General features: G+C 46.3%; 1 protein-coding gene across 3 annotated transcripts in view; it reads left to right on the top strand.

The window, feature by feature from the left end:
• Positions 1-3990: 3990 nt before the first annotated feature.
• The window catches only part of KCNJ3 (potassium inwardly rectifying channel subfamily J member 3), a 53364-nt gene continuing 41305 nt past the window's right edge, over positions 3991-16049 (top strand). Inside the window, exons 1-2 of one of the 3 annotated variants that reach the window (XM_030488372.1) lie at positions 3991-4929; positions 10145-10361. In XM_030488372.1, the coding sequence (XP_030344232.1) occupies positions 4252-4929; positions 10145-10361 (895 nt within the window). In that variant the 5' untranslated portion in view covers positions 3991-4251. Of the gene's footprint in view, positions 4930-6014; positions 8304-10144; positions 10362-16049 lie in introns of those variants that run through there. The other 2 variants (XM_030488373.1, XM_030488374.1) reach the window with 2 other exon arrangements.

The following is a 16049-nucleotide window of genomic DNA, read 5'->3' as shown; positions in this document are numbered from 1 at the left end:
TTTGGATTTACCCAGTACTTCCTGAAAAAATAGAAACAAATTCATTACTTTGGCACACTGACACTAGATGCCGCCCTGCAGCAGGATGCCTGGGATTGTGTCCTGTGTGTGTTTGCAGGTGGCATCCCACGGTGGCTAGCAGTGCTTTCCTATTTGTGAATTTGATTTTCAGGTAAGAGGCAGAGCTAAAGGATGTTTACACTGGCAGGGAGCACATTGGGAGACAGAGGGTACTTGCTGTGGTTGTAGTTATTCATGGAAACATAAAGGCTCCAACAACCTTGAGCAGCCCGCTCTAGTGGAAGGTGTCACTGCCCATGGAAGGGGGATGGAACTAGATGGTCTTCAAGGTTCCATCCAACCCAAACCATTCTAGGATTGTATGACTAATGTTGCCCTCTAACATAACTAATGCTGAACTCATCCATAGCTAGTGCCATAGGATATGGATGTTGACACAGCCCATCTGCAATCACTCTGAGGCGTAGCGAGGTTGTGACTCTGGACTCAGGAATTCAGCCAACTGTGCACTCATTACTGGTGTTTCTGATTTTGGTGTGAATTTGCTTATGAACGAATTTGATGATTCACGGTGGAATTTTCTGTTCTGCAACTCAAGAATATTCAGAATGTCAATTTGAATTTGAATTGGAACTCCCCACATGGGTTTCCTGAGTGGCTTTGCATCCAAAAAACGTTTCATTGCACTGCCAGGCATCACTGCTTCTTTCCATCCCAGTGGCAGGGCTGCTTGTGTTGATGGCTGAGAAGAAAAACAATTAGTTTGTGGTATGATGGGGGAAAGGAGTGTTTCTTGGCTTTTCCTTCCTAACTCTGTAGCTGCTGAGGTCCGGGCTGAATTCAGATGCAGGCATGAAGTGAAGAGCGTCATGGACATCAGGAGGAATTAGAGGTTAAGACACAGCTTCTGGGTGTTTTCACTTCATCCTGCAGCTACAGTGTAATGAAATTATCAGGGACTCACATCACTTTGGGGCTCATGGCTGGGAGGAAATAATTCTTCCCAGGGCTTTCCTGTGAGCAGAGTGTTCTTGTCACCAAGATCATTCGTATGGTGGAGGACATTTTTTTAACGTCTATCATTTTCTTTTCCACTCACATTATTTCCTTACCTCATCATGGATGACAGAACAAGCACATTGTCACTCTGCTTGTCTCCCCAAAAGCAATAATAATTTCGATTTTAATTTCAGTAATTAGAACGAAATAGCTCCCCTTAGTCTGTTGTAGTTCTGTAACCATAACATTGTGATTAATAACAGAAAATCTTTGCCTACTTCTAGCCTATCTATAGACAGGAAAGAAGAGGTGAGAGAGGCCAGCCTGAGAAACCAGGGAGGGCTGGAGGAAGAAAAAAGTAATACTGAGTACAAGAGAGGGGAGGCTGGAAAGCACAGCCACTCTGTCACAGGAGGACTCCACTAGTGTTGTGCTGCTTAGCCATAGCTTGGGATGAACTCTACCCAACATTTGTATTAACCTGGGTGTGGGGGGTGGTGTGGTTAACAGACTTCATACACTGCAGGATGGGAAAGTAAGGTAGGGGACCCGAGGGATCAAATGTGAACAGAAAATAGCAAAGTAGAGTCATTTTGGTAAAAGTACATTCATTTTGCAAAAGCAACAACAAAAAATATTCTGAAACATAAATGCAGTGGAAGGGAAAACCTGAGGAAAATAATGCTGAGGCGATAATAGTTAGAAAATTAGGTATGATTGTGCTTTACAACAGGGCTAACGATGCAAATTGTCTCTGGGTAGCCTCCTGCTGGACCACTGGGAGCAGATGCCAAGTGCTGGTGGGCACCTGCCCCCGAGCACCAGGAGGAGGAGTAGGTGAGGAGGAAAGGACCTTCAGAGAATTGCCAGGACACACTGACAGGAGGAAACACCTATGGCTTCTCAGTGGGAAAAAGGAAGGGTTATCAGGGAAACACAACAGCTGCACAGACAGCTAAAGAAAAATACCAGCTGGTAAAACTGTTAGGTTTGCACCAGCTATTATAAAACTTTATTGAAGCTATTACAGAAATGTGGGATGAGCCAGAAGAATTAGTGTGTTACAAACAACCTAGCAGTGATGAGGGTGTGGGACACCCCCTCTCTCCCCCTGTGGTAAAACCCATCTTATTGGGTGACTAAGGTTTACAGGGCAGCGCTGAAAATGTGCTGTAGGGACAGGCACTTGGTCAGCATTAGGTGCTGGTGCGGTGCCTTTGCCTTTCCCAGGGTCGCTGCCCACGCCATGAGGTTATGGGCTTTTTTTCACTTAGCTTCATTAAATTAATTGAATTAATTAAATTTTTTAAATCTTTTCCTGTGACTGCTCGTAAGCAGGGAACAGCTAGGTCCATGTGGGCTGGCTAGCTGGCAGCTCAGATAACCAGGCGAGCTAAACCACACCAAAATCTAGGTATTGCTTATGCAACATGAGTTCTTGTTCGGTATTTCAGCAGGATAATTTTACAACCCCCTTTGAAAACAAACATTTAAATTACATTATTCCCCTTCTATTTTTTTTTTTTTTTAAACATTTAAAAATCCCCAGTGGCCAAACATCCACTATATCCCAGCTACAATTTCCAGGTTAGGGTTTTGGGTTTTTTTTTTCTCTCTCAGTTTGAGAATGTTTACTTGTCTGAATTTTTGGACTGAGTTTTTAGTTGCCCACCCAGTCCCAGGCAGGGGCTGTGCTTTGTGGCTCTGCAGCATGAAAAGGATCCTGCTGCTGTTTTCCCCTTCTCTCACCTTTGTTCCCTGCTCCCCAGAACCTCCCATGCCTGTCTTTTTTGAACACTGAATGTGAGCACTGGACACAATATCTCATTTGTGAGCACTCGTGTAATGGCGAGGCATAGACAATGCTTCTGCTTTGCTTTTGTCTGCAAACATCCATCAGATGAGACTTTCCCACTTCAATGTAATTTTCACATACTTGTGCCCACATCTTTCTCAGACCCAGGCCTGTGAGCGCTGAGTTCGGCATGCCTTTATCCTGCCCAGCTGTGTCCCCCTGCTCTGCTCCTTGAACCAAAATGCAGGGCAGGTTAATTTTAAAACATGTATTTTCCATAGACCTGAGCTGATGGAAGTTGTGGTTGCCTCCACTGAGGCCTCACAAATAGTTACGATTGGCTCCCCAGTTATTTTGCTTCTGCTCATCACCTGAGGCCCCATCTGTGATGCGGGAACACATCCACTATTTGCAGAGTGATTAAAAATGGCTATTAACCACAGAGAAATACCCAAATCCACCTATTTTTTAAAGCCCCCTATGCTTGTTACCGTGACTGTGTGACCCAGAAATGGGAAAAAAATATATGTGGGAAAACGTGCCCAGGTGTGGTAGTACGGCTGCATCGCCCAGCCCTTCCACAGACACACGGACAACAATTTTTAGCCTTCTCTCTATTATTTTTGGCAGTTCTGCTGGCAGAATTTTTTGCTCTAGCACACACATTTTGAACCCCTGTCATTGCCTCTGCTGACAATGCCTTCCTCGACCTTTTTGTATCTCTTCACCATTTCCTTCTCCCGATGGAGCGAGGTGAAAGCAAGACAGGTGGCAAAGGCTACCCTGCCCCGCCGCATGCTGCCGGCCTCGTCCAGCTTTTGCGACAGCCAAAAATAAGAATGAAACGGAACACAAAGGAGCCCGGTGGCGCACCCCCCTCCCATCCCAGGGCCTCTCCTCTCCCGGCAGAGAGGGAGCACCGCAGGGGGGAGGACGAGGAGGTACGGAGGGAGACCCGGGTGCGAGCGGCGGCGGGGAGGACGATACGGGGGAGGAAGCTGAGGGACGCTCCGGCGCTGCTGAAGGCACCAGGCGAGACGGGTCGCTGGACGGTGCGCGGGCAGAGCTGCACGGGGGGCGGAGCGGGAGGCGGAGCGCGGGGCGAAGCGAGGGGCGTTGCGCGGGGGGCGGAGCGCGGGGCGGGTGTCGCCCTGCCCGGGCCGCGCCGCCGCTGCCGCCGGCTCCGCGTGGGTGGCGGCCGCGCAGAGCGGTGGCTCTGCGCCCGCAGAGCGGCGGCGGGCCGGGCAGGGCTGTTCCATTCCATTCCATTCCATTCCATTCCATTCCATTCCATTCCATTCCATTCCATTCCGTTCCGTTCCGTTCCGTTCCGTGCTGGGCTGTGTCGGGCTGAGCTGCACGGGGGCCGGGCGGGGCGGGAGCGGCGGCGCTGCGCTGCGCGGGGCGGCGCAGCGCGGAGCAGTGCGGTGCGGAGCATGTCGGCGCTGCGGCGGAAGCTGGGGGATGAGTACCAGGTGGTGAGCACCTCGGCCAGCGGCGGGGGGCTGCCCCCGCCCCGGGCGGCCCCGCGAGGGAAGCGGCAGCGCTTCGTGGACAAGAACGGGCGGTGCAACGTGCAGCACGGGAACCTGGGCGGCGAGACTAGCCGGTACCTCTCGGACCTCTTCACCACGCTGGTGGACCTCAAGTGGCGCTGGAACCTCTTCATCTTCATCCTCACCTACACCGTGGCCTGGCTCTTCATGGCCTCCATGTGGTGGGTGATTGCCTACATGCGGGGCGACCTCAACAAGGCGCACGATGACAGCTACACCCCCTGCGTGGCCAACGTCTACAACTTCCCCTCTGCCTTCCTCTTCTTTATAGAGACTGAAGCCACCATCGGCTATGGGTACCGCTACATCACGGACAAATGCCCTGAGGGCATCATTCTCTTCCTCTTCCAGTCCATCCTGGGCTCCATTGTGGACGCCTTCCTCATTGGCTGCATGTTCATCAAGATGTCTCAGCCCAAGAAGAGGGCTGAGACCCTGATGTTCAGTGAGCACGCTGCCATCTCCATGCGGGATGGCAAGCTCACGCTCATGTTCAGGGTGGGCAACCTTCGCAACAGCCACATGGTCTCTGCACAGATCCGCTGCAAGCTGCTCAAAGTAAGTGCGGTCTGGCCATGCTCACCCCACTGCCACTGTCGGTCCCCTAGGGATGTCCCCACCTCTGCACTGGCCTGGAGCCATCAGGTTTGCTATCCTGCACTCCTGCCCTCACATCCTGTGATGCTCCTTGGGCGCCAGATTTACTCTCAACTGTGAGTTACCAGCAGCCGTGTAGGATAATGGTTATAGTCAGCCCTGGATTTACATGCATATTTATATATTTCTATAAAATGCTAGATTTCTCTGCCAAATAAGTACTTTGCAGTTTCAATTCCTTGGTGTGCATTTTAAAAGAAAGCTGTTTCCCTTTCTGCCATGTTCCTGTGCTCTCAGGCAGTGCTGAGTCCAGTCAGGCAGAACTTTCTTGATACGGGCCATGAACTTCATGGAAAGCAGAATGTCAGGGTTAGACATTTACAAATTCTGCTAATGGCCCTGTATGTCTAGGGAAAATCAAGTGTTTATTTGAGGCTTGTTACAACAGCTGTGTATCCATAGGGCATATGAAATAAGGGTGGCGTGGGTGGAAGGGGATGGCTCGGGGGTGATATTTGGTGCATGCAGAGCACCCCAGTGTGTTTATGTGGCTGGCGGGGTTTGTGGGTGCCCTGCGCTGGGAGTGGGTGCTCTGCAGGGGCAGGTGGTGTCCCCCTGCCAGGGAAGGACCCCACTTGGAGTGCTGCCCTACCTTCGTCCCTGCTTCTCTGGCCGCACAGTGAGGAGGGATGCTCATCCCCTGTCTTCTGTACCCGTATCCGAGCAGTTTTGCTGGGAGGCTTGTCATGTCTTGGTCTAAAGACGTGTTTCTGGTTGGAGGCTTTCAGGTGGGATCATTGTTGCATTAGTTGAGGGTTGCAGAACCCCCACTGCACCCTAAACCATGAGGGAGTCAGTGGTCTGAAGGAGGGGCAGTGCTTGCGCTCGGCAAGCTGAGGTGAGAAGAAGAGTGTAAAGGATCCCCATAATTTCGCTTGTCCCCTTCCTGCTGTGCCTGGATGATCGCGGTAGCTGGGGACTGACATTGGTGAGGATGGGCTTGCTGCTGCTGACCTATTCCTGTTTTTTCCTTTTTGAATAATCAGTTGGGATCTCAGTTACACTTTTCCTTGGCATGAGCATCCCTGGTTGTTTCCTCGTGTCAGAAGTTTAGATGGGTAAATTGAATGATGTGCAATTAGCCTGGTAAGTAATCATTCCGTCTTTAGAGGGTACCGTGGTGACCCCTCTGACTGACCTGTGCGAGGAGGCTATCCTGACTAGGGAAAGTTTGGGACATCATGTTTCACGCAGCTCTTTAATAGCTTTAAGGGGGGAATTTTTAAAGTTGGTGCTTAAAACTTACTGTGGCTCGAAAAAAAATTCCTGATCTTTAAATATGTGAAAAAGCAGCTTCATAGTCATCATCTCCTCTGATTTTGTGCAGGCAGTGCTGGAATCAGAAAGGTGGAGGATAATAAAGGTCTAAAATGTGGCTTTTCTGTGGATGCAGTTATGGCTGGCTCTGCACAGCCCCTACCAAATATCTCTGCATGGTGCATCCTTCTACTGGTCTGGGGAAGCAGTGCTTGGCTGGGCCTCCTGGCCAAAAAAAAACCAATATGGGGAAAAAGAGAAGGATTGTGGCAGGAAGAGCGATCCCTCTCCCGGAGGGTGCTGCCACACACGGGCAGTCCTTCTGGCTGGCAGGGGTGTGTTGCTGCTTCAGTGTTTCTGCTTTGATTTGCACATAACCTTTATTGCAGATTTGTTGCAAAACTGGGAGGGCAGAGTTAACTGTAGGGCTGCTCACAGATTTTCGTCTCAAGTGCTCCTTTATTTTTTTTATTAAAAGGTTATTCTGCTTGTAAAACCTATGTAAAATCAGAAATCCCAATATACTCTTTTTAATTTTTTTTTCCCCGGTAAACTTAGATCATACTGGAGAAAAAGCAAATATTTAGCCTTAGAAGTGGCAAGTTAGTGCAAAGACTCACTCGCTTTAATATTCACTTTCTTTAATGAATCTCCAGGATTGTAAAGAACTTGAATGACACTTAGAAGCTCTGTACTTTCCTCCCTACATTACATTGAGTCAAAAGAGTCACCCAAGGTAATTTCTTTTGTGTTGTCTTGAATAGCAAAATAGTCAATGGTACGAGTCCTGCCTTGGGTAGTATACTGCCTGTAACTCAGGGGTAGTTATAAAATAATATTTGGTTTGTCTATAACATTTTAGCTCTCAAGCTTTATCTCAGTTCCCTCAGAACAGAAGCAATCATACTTTGTGTAAATAACTTCACAGCTAGATAACATAACACCTGATTTTACTGCAGCTATAAAATCTTAGGGTTCCTATAGCAGCCCACCTGTTTTTAACCTTTCTTCCCCATCATTTTCTTCCTTCCATCTATAGCTCCTGCCTGTTTCTCTGGACTTTGCCACATGCCTCAAGTACCACGTTGTCTTTAAGTCTCCTTTTTCATCACTATTTCATCTGTTAAGATGTCCATTATATGGGAAGTTTTTTGCAAAATAATAGTTCATTCTGCTTCTTCATCCTCTCCTGTGTGTTGGTAGGGGTTTTTTGGCTGTTTGGTTCACACTAAGATTTTGGGGCAGGTACCGCTGGGTGTTCCTTGGAAAGCATTCATGGAGGAGGTTGGACCAGATGATCCTTGCGGTCCCTTCCAGCCTGGTATTCCATGATTCTGTGAGACGTGACATGAAATCCAAGACACTTTGGACAGTAGCGGTGGTAGATGAAAAACTAAACAGAAGAGCCAGAAGGCAGAACAAGCACCAATTTTACAACCAGATCTTTAAAGGACTTTCCCAAACCACTAGCGTTCATACTAAAGCTGGGTGCATGCAATTCCTAATTGTGTTTTGTTGGGTCTGACCCAGGGCCACTGGTTTCCTCTGTCTCAACGCCAAGCCAGGTGCATGGGTCTTGGTGTCCCCAGTGTGACCATGTCACCCAGAAATGGGCCATCCCTCACCTCCCATGGGGCTAGAATGGTATTTTAGGGGTGCAGGATGGCTGGTGGAAGTAGTTCACTCCCTAGAGCTGCTCATTGCTCTGCTTAACGGGTATTATTTGGTGCTTTGCTTGTATTTTTGCCTTTTTATTGGAAAATAGGCTTCTCTCTAACAAAAGAACAAACAAAACTCCACAGGCAGGATATTTATGCAGATGTGCTCTAGATGTTTCTTGGCTCTGATGTCTTTTCTAAAACTGTATGGCATATGCTAGGATGGGGTGGCAAAGACAGGTGTGATAAATCTGAATTTTCACACACAAAAATTAAAGCACGTTTCTTAGCTGAAACTTCAGGGCAGTGAAGCACACAATTGTTTGTTTGGGATTAGATCTCCTTCAAATCCAGCCACCATTCAGGGAAAATGTTAAAAATAGAAACCAAGTCCTAAGTGAGACGCGTAATCCGGTTTTGCTCTGTCTGCCACCTTTTGCTTTTAGCATCCCTTTTGCTTTTAGGTTCCCTACAGCTTCTGACCCTGGGAGTGCTTGGCCGTGGCTGCACCCCTCACTGGGGGCTGCCCCGGGGACATGTGGCATCCTCCCTTTTGCAGCAGCCAGTCAGGGATGTTTTACAGAAGTCATGGGACTGGATTTCTCTAGGAGATGCTCACTTCTCTAGGTGTCACTTGTAGGAGGGTTGATAATCTGGAGGTGATGGCTGTGCTGGTCCCTGTCCAACGAGGCATCTCTCCCCCTCTTCATACTTAATGCATCTGAATAACAAGGATAATGGAAACAGCAGAAAAGTTAGAGGAGTGATTATGCTTCTTCCTGCAAGCATAATCATGCTGCTGTTAAAAGAAAAAACCAACCTATTTCAAGTGAGTAGTATTGCTCAATATTGGAAGTTTCACATCAGCTCAAAATGTAAGGAATGATGGATATGCCTCTCAAATATCATAGAGTCATAAAATCACAAAATGGTTTGGGTTAGAAGGGACCTTAAAGACCATGCAATTCCAACCCCCTGCCACAGGCAGGGACACCTTCCACTAGACCAGGTTGCTCAAAACCCCTTCCGACCTGGCCTTGAACGCTTCCAGGGATGGGCCAGCCACAACCAAGTAGTGATTTAACACTGAGTTTTGGCTGTGTTTGATGCACAGCAGTTTGCAAAACTTTTCTTTTTTTTTTTTTTTTAATCTGAATAGCAAATAATGGAAAATTCTGTAATAAAAGTAATGACTGGAAAGGGCTGTAATGTTCTGTTCCTGCCTATTCATATCACAGGGAGAAGCAATAAAAGCCAGAGTGAGAGCATTTGGGCAGAGCTGTGCTGGTTACAGTGCTCCTTACGGACTGGGGATGTGAAGCTTACAGTGAGGTGCACAAGCCAGAGTGCTGAATCTGAGGTTTCAGCTTCAGACATGATTTTATGGACTTGTTACATAGCTGTTAAATTGTGGTTTACAGCCGCTCTTATGAGGCAGCTCTAACTAACACAGTAACAGCATCCTCTTCTCCAGTCTTCTTTTACCAAAAGGACAGCAATCTAAAAACTTCCCTGGAGGACCTTGCCCAGCTGCTATGGGGCTCACAGCACTTGTTCTTAGTGTTTGGGAACTCTCTCTTATGGGAAAAGCTGGTAATGAATCTAATTGCTGCCACTTTCTGCAAGGAGAAATGGGAGGGACCTTGGAGGTGGCTGTGAGCCGTGTCCTGTGACCACTGTGTTGTGGTGTGGATTTGGTGAGGTTTTGGGTGTCTCAAGGGGAGATACCTTGTCTGAGCTCCTGGGCAGGGGACCCTTTATGGGTACACCACTCTGGGCACCCATTGTACAATGGATGGTGTGCAAAGCTGGATGAAGAGTGGGCTGGATGTTCATCTTCTCCTGCTGGTGGATGGTGCTGCGGGTCAGTGGCAGAGCCATGACTTGAGTCAGTGGCCAGTGGTTTTCATAGAATCATAGAATGGCTTGGGTTGGAAGGGACCTTAAAGATCTAGGGCTCCTATGCTGGTGAGCTGCAATTGCAGTAAGATATATATTAGAAATAATTCGTCCCTGCTCTGCATGTCCAGCACTAGGTTTCCACCCATTTCATGGCCTAATGGCTGGACCGGGTTTTGCCTCATGTGATGGGTAGTGCAGAGCTCTGGCAGGAATGCAGGATGCTGTTGGGGTGCCTTGGTGATGGCTGCTCTAGTGGTGATATCTCTCTTTCTGTGTCTCTCCCCTTGCTGCCCACCCAGTCCCGCCAGACCCCAGAGGGCGAGTTCCTCCCACTCGATCAGCTGGAGCTCGACGTGGGCTTCAGCACAGGGGCTGACCAGCTTTTCCTTGTGTCCCCGCTCACCATCTGCCATGTGATTGATGCCAAGAGCCCCTTCTACGACCTCTCCCAGCGCAGCATGCAAACGGAGCAGTTTGAGATTGTCGTCATCCTGGAGGGCATCGTGGAAACGACGGGTGAGTAGGGAAAGCAAATGCTCTGTGAAGCAGATGTCACCCTGCAGATCTTACCATCCACGTTTGAAAAGTTGGGTACTTCGAGTTGCCCTTTAATTCAGTGACACGGTCAAATTTTGCAAATGCTTTGAGATGGCCTGACTTGTTTTTTCCTACAAATTGAAAATGTTCGAGGGATTTTTGGCAATGTGTCTGTTACCAAGGTGATGCACTTCAGCGCTACTGGCAAGGTGGAAAAACTTCCACTGTGGTTCGGTGGTGTGGGGATGCTGCAGTGAGGTTGGGTGTGCTGTGCACCCTTTGGCATTGCCTGGCAGTGATGCTGCAGCACCAGCATGGGCTGCCAGCTATTCAGAATGTTCAGAGGAGAATATTCAGAATATCTTAGATTTTCAGTCCATATACTGGTCTCCCAGCGTTTCTGTGCTGTGCTGCTTTTCTAGTTCAGGAGGCCACTTCTGAGAGCTTCTGGCTGCAGCATTTTAGTAACTCAGCCTGGTACCCAGAGGGACTGGGGGCAGCAGAGGTGGTTTGTCTGCATTGTTCCAGAAACACTGCTGATATTTCAAGAAACACTCCCTGATAATTCAAGAAAAACACTGTTTTTTGGCTCATATAAGGATTTCAGGGCTGACATGCAGACAAGAGGACTCCAGGTGTTTGTTTTCTCGCTTTCCTAGCAGAACTGTTTTAAAACACAAACAATTGAAGAAAAGGTATTTTGTAAACAACTCCTTAGAATTTCAAAACCAAGGAGTGTGTTTGTATGCTTCTGAATATATTTTTGCAAATATTTCTGGCTTAGAAATTACATGCAAAACAACAAAAAAAAGGTATTTTCTGGATCTGTAAAGCCTAACTCATATAAACGTGCACATTTTGTGACCTAGTTTTATAAGATGAGATGAATATTTGGTAAAATAGAACAAAATGTGCGCTACCTTGATAAAACATGGAGGGATGAAAGGGTTTTTAAGTTAAAAAATCATTAAAAATGTGAATAAATGAGTGAGGAGGAGAGTTTGGAGCTGGAGGGCAGCTGGACTGGAGGAGAATCAGTATCAGTGATGACAAGAGCAAGTAAATACGAAGATGGAGGTGGCGAGGAGACAAAAAGTCTTCCTTCATGGCACTGCCTTTGGCACAAGCACAGGGGGTCTGTATAAGCTGCAGCAATTCTCACTGTTGGTTTCCACTAGGTAGCTTTTGTGAGCCTGGCTCAGGGAGGGAAGACAGCAACACATGTGAGGGAAGGTGCAGTCTTCTCTGCAGCATGTTCTTTTTTTGAAGAGAGGAGGGCTGGATGCTTAGTAGGTTAAAACTCACAGAAAGTCAGGACCCAGCTCTCTATCTTGGTGCTCTCTCAGCAGATTCTTTAGGAATCTCCCCTGTCATTCAGCTGAAAGCCAAAATGCGTATGGCAAGACAGCTCTGGGGCCATGCAGTAACATACCTACGCAAATGTGGGCAACTTGTGTTTAGGAATGTACATAATAGATAAAGAAAAATGGGAAACGTTTCATATGGGTATGTACCTGAATACCTCTGCTAATGTAAAAAATGGGTTTGATTCAGAGGTAGTTTTCTGAGAAGTTCAGCCTGGTGCTGTGAAGTTTGGCCGCTGGAGCTGGGCTGAAGATCAGGAGACAACAGCCTCAGTATTGATCGTGTGTGCTATGCAAGACAGGTTTCTCCTCTTTGTGGAAATAATATGTTGCAAAAATCTTCCATCTAAGCTGTCTTAGCCTATAGGTTGCATCTAACAACCCACCGCTACTGCAAAATAGAAGCAATAATTTGAAGGGTATTGTTAGAAATATTATAAAATTATTTGTAGCTTGCTCTGTTGGATGTTTTGTAGATAAAGCTGATAGGAGACTCAGTCTGTGCTTTCTTCCTTCTCAGCATAGGACAGTTACCTGCCCTCGCTGTTGTGTTTATGTGATGCCAGGAGTGCAGTACCTGAGTCTGAAATGTCTGCTGGCATGGAAAGAACAGAAATAACTTGCGGTTGTTGGGAAACCAGGGAGCTATTTTTGGTTAGGTGTAAAAACAATGTTTGGGGTTTGTTGTTTTTTTTTGTCTCAGGAAGTCAGTGAGTAGATTATACATTTGAAAAGGTTTTTCCAATTAATTTCAGTTGTGTTTGGCTGGAGAGAGAGCAGTGATGGTACTAGGGGTGAGTCTGATGGATCTGCGTGTAGGTCAGGAGAGTCCTGGGGTTGATGAATATGTAGTCTGCGGGAAGTAGATTGGAGGAAGATTAAATAAACGGTGGTTGATTTGCACATTAGCTGAAGTTACAGCCACAAGTGTTCGATCTGAACCAAATGGAAGAGGGTTTTTAGGATTTCTTTTTGTGTCTGGTTCATGTGAGCCCAGAAGGACCAGACAGAGGTCAGAGCCAAGGCTGAGCAGAGAGAAAGGATGAGTTGTGTACAAGATCACTTGTGCTGCTGGCATCAGCCTAGCTGGTAGTTCAGGTACCCTGCCTGCCTTCCAGCTTCCCACTTGGTGTGGGATAAGCTTCCTTATATTTTGTGTTCTGAAGTACAATCACAATGTTCTGTTAATCCTACTGGGAGCGGTATTTAATTTAATTATGAGTGAAACCTATGCAGATGGGACAGCAGCCTCCAGGGAGCAATTCTTTTCTACAACCCTGTTCTTATAATGGGCTTCTCTCACATCCCAGAAGTAAAAGAGACCTTTAATGCAGTGTGTGTAACTTTCTAACTTTCCGCCTATAAAGCTGCCTTTGCAGTGGTTATCTGTTACCCTCCTATCAATGAAAAAATCATCATCATTTTGTATCATTAAATTGAATTGAAATGGAATTGGATTTTGAAACTCAGAAGTATTTCAGTGCTAGAACATGATAAAAATTGATGAATTTATACAATGATGCAGTTTCGACATTTGGTTTCTTTCCAGAGATGAGGTGCAAAAGCCAAAGTGAAGTCTGGTAGCGATATGTGCCCTTTCCTGTGCTGATGTCAGAATGGCTGTGCTCTTGTGCTGCTGCAGATCAAGGCAGCCTTCTCTGTTAGGGCATCTGCTGGGAAACCCTGCCTCTGAACTATTTTTTGACTTTAAAATCAGACTCCAGCTCTAAGGTTTCCCTATGAAAACAGTTGATTTTACTCAGATGACTTCAGTCCCAAGTGGGGAACTGTGTATTGAGCAGAGCAGCAATTTTACCCAGTGCCAGGTGTGCTGTTTGGCTCCTGCGCCGCGTCTCCTGACTTGACAGCCAGTTCAGGGGATCTCATAAAATAACATGGCTTCTGCACATAGTCATTAAGCATCCTTAGAATACAGCCAATTTTCTAACGCTGCTGTCTTATTTTATCTTTCTGTAAAATTGCCATGAAGAGCATCAATACCATGGAGATAAATTGGTTTCTTACCCACCCCAGAAACACAGCACAGAAGAATTGCCCTGTTTGCTCCCCACTGCCTTGTTCCTACAGCAGGGAGCAGCTGCTGCCTGGGCTGCCTGAGATCCTACCCTGAGTCTTCGCGAATGGGAATTTGTAGCATATTTAGTGGAAAAGGCTTTGATATTCATCCAGGTTCTTCAACTTCTAGAGTTTTAAGAGGGAGCTAGGTGCTTTCAGCCTACACTCCTGGTTTGTTTCTTCAAGTAAATTATTTTCTGTGTCCGAATTGCGCTCAGATCTGCAACATCCTTTGTTAAGAACCGAGTTACTCATGCGTGTCTCCTCTGTCCTATGGAGATCTGCTGGCCCCAACGTCAAAATCGGATGGCAAGGGGCTAACAATAAGTAACAAAAGATACTTATTTCATGTTATACTCTTAGCACTTCTTTTCTTCTCTCTGTACTGACATGACAAGACAGCTGTTAGTCTGGAACTGAAGGAGGTAGAAATATCTGTAAAAAAATAAATGCAGTCTTCTGGTTCAACAAATGAAAAAGAGAATTAACGTCGCTGGAAGGATCAGTGGGGTGGATTCAGGGTTCTTGACATGTTTTGAAATGTCTTAACCTTGAACTACTCTATAAACCGTGATTTCAAAATAGATGTAGCAGTACTGTTGCATTCTGCTTTGACATGGAATTGTATGGTGCCATGGGATGTAGCATTTGGGAGGCATGTCATTCTGGTTAGATTAAGCCAGGACAGTACAATTTGAGGCTAAGCCCTTTGAAGGATCCTGTTTAATTTGCCATTTCCCATGTTATTCTTGTTCCAGTCCTCTGCTGTCTCTGTGTGATATGGACCAGGGTGCAAGTGCCTTACAAATTAGAAAAATAATTAGAAGGTATTGAGTATTTCTCACTCTAATATAGCCCTTGTATTTATAATAAATAGGGATTTAGAAGTCCTAATAGCATTTGGTTTGAGTCAACCCTGTCTTTTGATAGGGACTTGTTTTTCTCTAGCCTCTTGTTTTTCTCTAGCAAGTGCTTATGAAGATTTTTTTTCTTTAACTTTGTTTTCTGCTCTAATCAGTTGACTTTTGCTATGCAGTGTTACCAAGGGGTTTAGAGAATTAGTAAATATATACAATAAATTTTGTTTTGACTGTCTGCAGAGACGGTAAAGATTTTTTTGAAGAGTCTAACGAGTTGTTTAAGCAGGATCATCTTGCTTATAAATCCCACTTGACTGATTAAAATCACCGTTTCCGATGCCTTCTCTCATTAAATCATATAAAAATGATTTCTCATAGATGCCTCCCAACTTGATTAAGTTAATTTACTGCTTCATCACTGAAATGTTAATTTCTGGAAATAGAAGACTTTTCTTAATGTTTTCATTACCCTCCTTAATTACAGCTTTTAGGTTGTTGGGATAATACCATGTGGAAAGTGGACCCAGCGCATCCCTAGAGGAAAGGAAGCCAGGGTCTGCTGAGCCCTCCTGAACCTCCCTAGGGGGAGCAGCAGAGCTGAGCTCAGCAGAGCCTGTCTCCTGTTCCCTTGCCTTCCCTCAGCAGAGGTGTCCCTTTTCAGCCAGTCCTTTCAAGCAAAATATCTCCACAGACAGATTTTGTTTTAGGGGGCCGCAGATGCTTGAGGTAACCATGGGTGACTCCTGGCTCTCTTCATTTGTATGACCGACAGACGAAACCTTTTGCCCAGGGAGTCCTCTGAGGTTGCCCTGGCACCAGACCCCAGAGCTTTCCCTGGGAACGCCCAAGAATGCTCAGCTCTGGCTCTGGGGTTTGCACTGTTTCCATTTTTTGGAGTGTCAGTCAGCAAGGGCTGAGTTTCACAGCTGGGATGTTCAAATGGCTTTTCAGAATCCAAAGATGGTTATGATTCATAAGGGTAATTGCTAACCATTTAGGATTATTTTTGATATATATTCAACCCCTCCATTATTATGATAACATATAATTTTGAAGAACACTCAAAGCGTTTATTTTCAAAACCTATTGTCCTGATTTCACATTATTGTGATCGAGAATTTTAAGCTCAGTTGTCAGCAAACCTTCCCAATGGTGTTCATGGGGAGAACGGGTTTTGACTCTTATGCTGGATTCCCCTTCTGGGGCTTTGCCTCTGCATGCATTTAGGAGTACGTAGCCTTTTACAATTGCTGTATTATCCTGCGACTTACTGATAAGCTGCTGAAATAGCTAAGAAACCGAACAGTTAATAAGAACCTGAAATGTACAGAAACCTGGCAGGAATGGTATATGCATCCATTTTCAAA

Source organism: Strigops habroptila, chromosome 5, assembly GCF_004027225.2.
Source record: "Strigops habroptila isolate Jane chromosome 5, bStrHab1.2.pri, whole genome shotgun sequence".
Taxonomy (NCBI): Eukaryota; Metazoa; Chordata; class Aves; order Psittaciformes; family Psittacidae; genus Strigops; species Strigops habroptila.
Note: the sequence above shows the minus strand (reverse complement) of the source record. Positions and strands in the feature narration are given on the sequence as shown.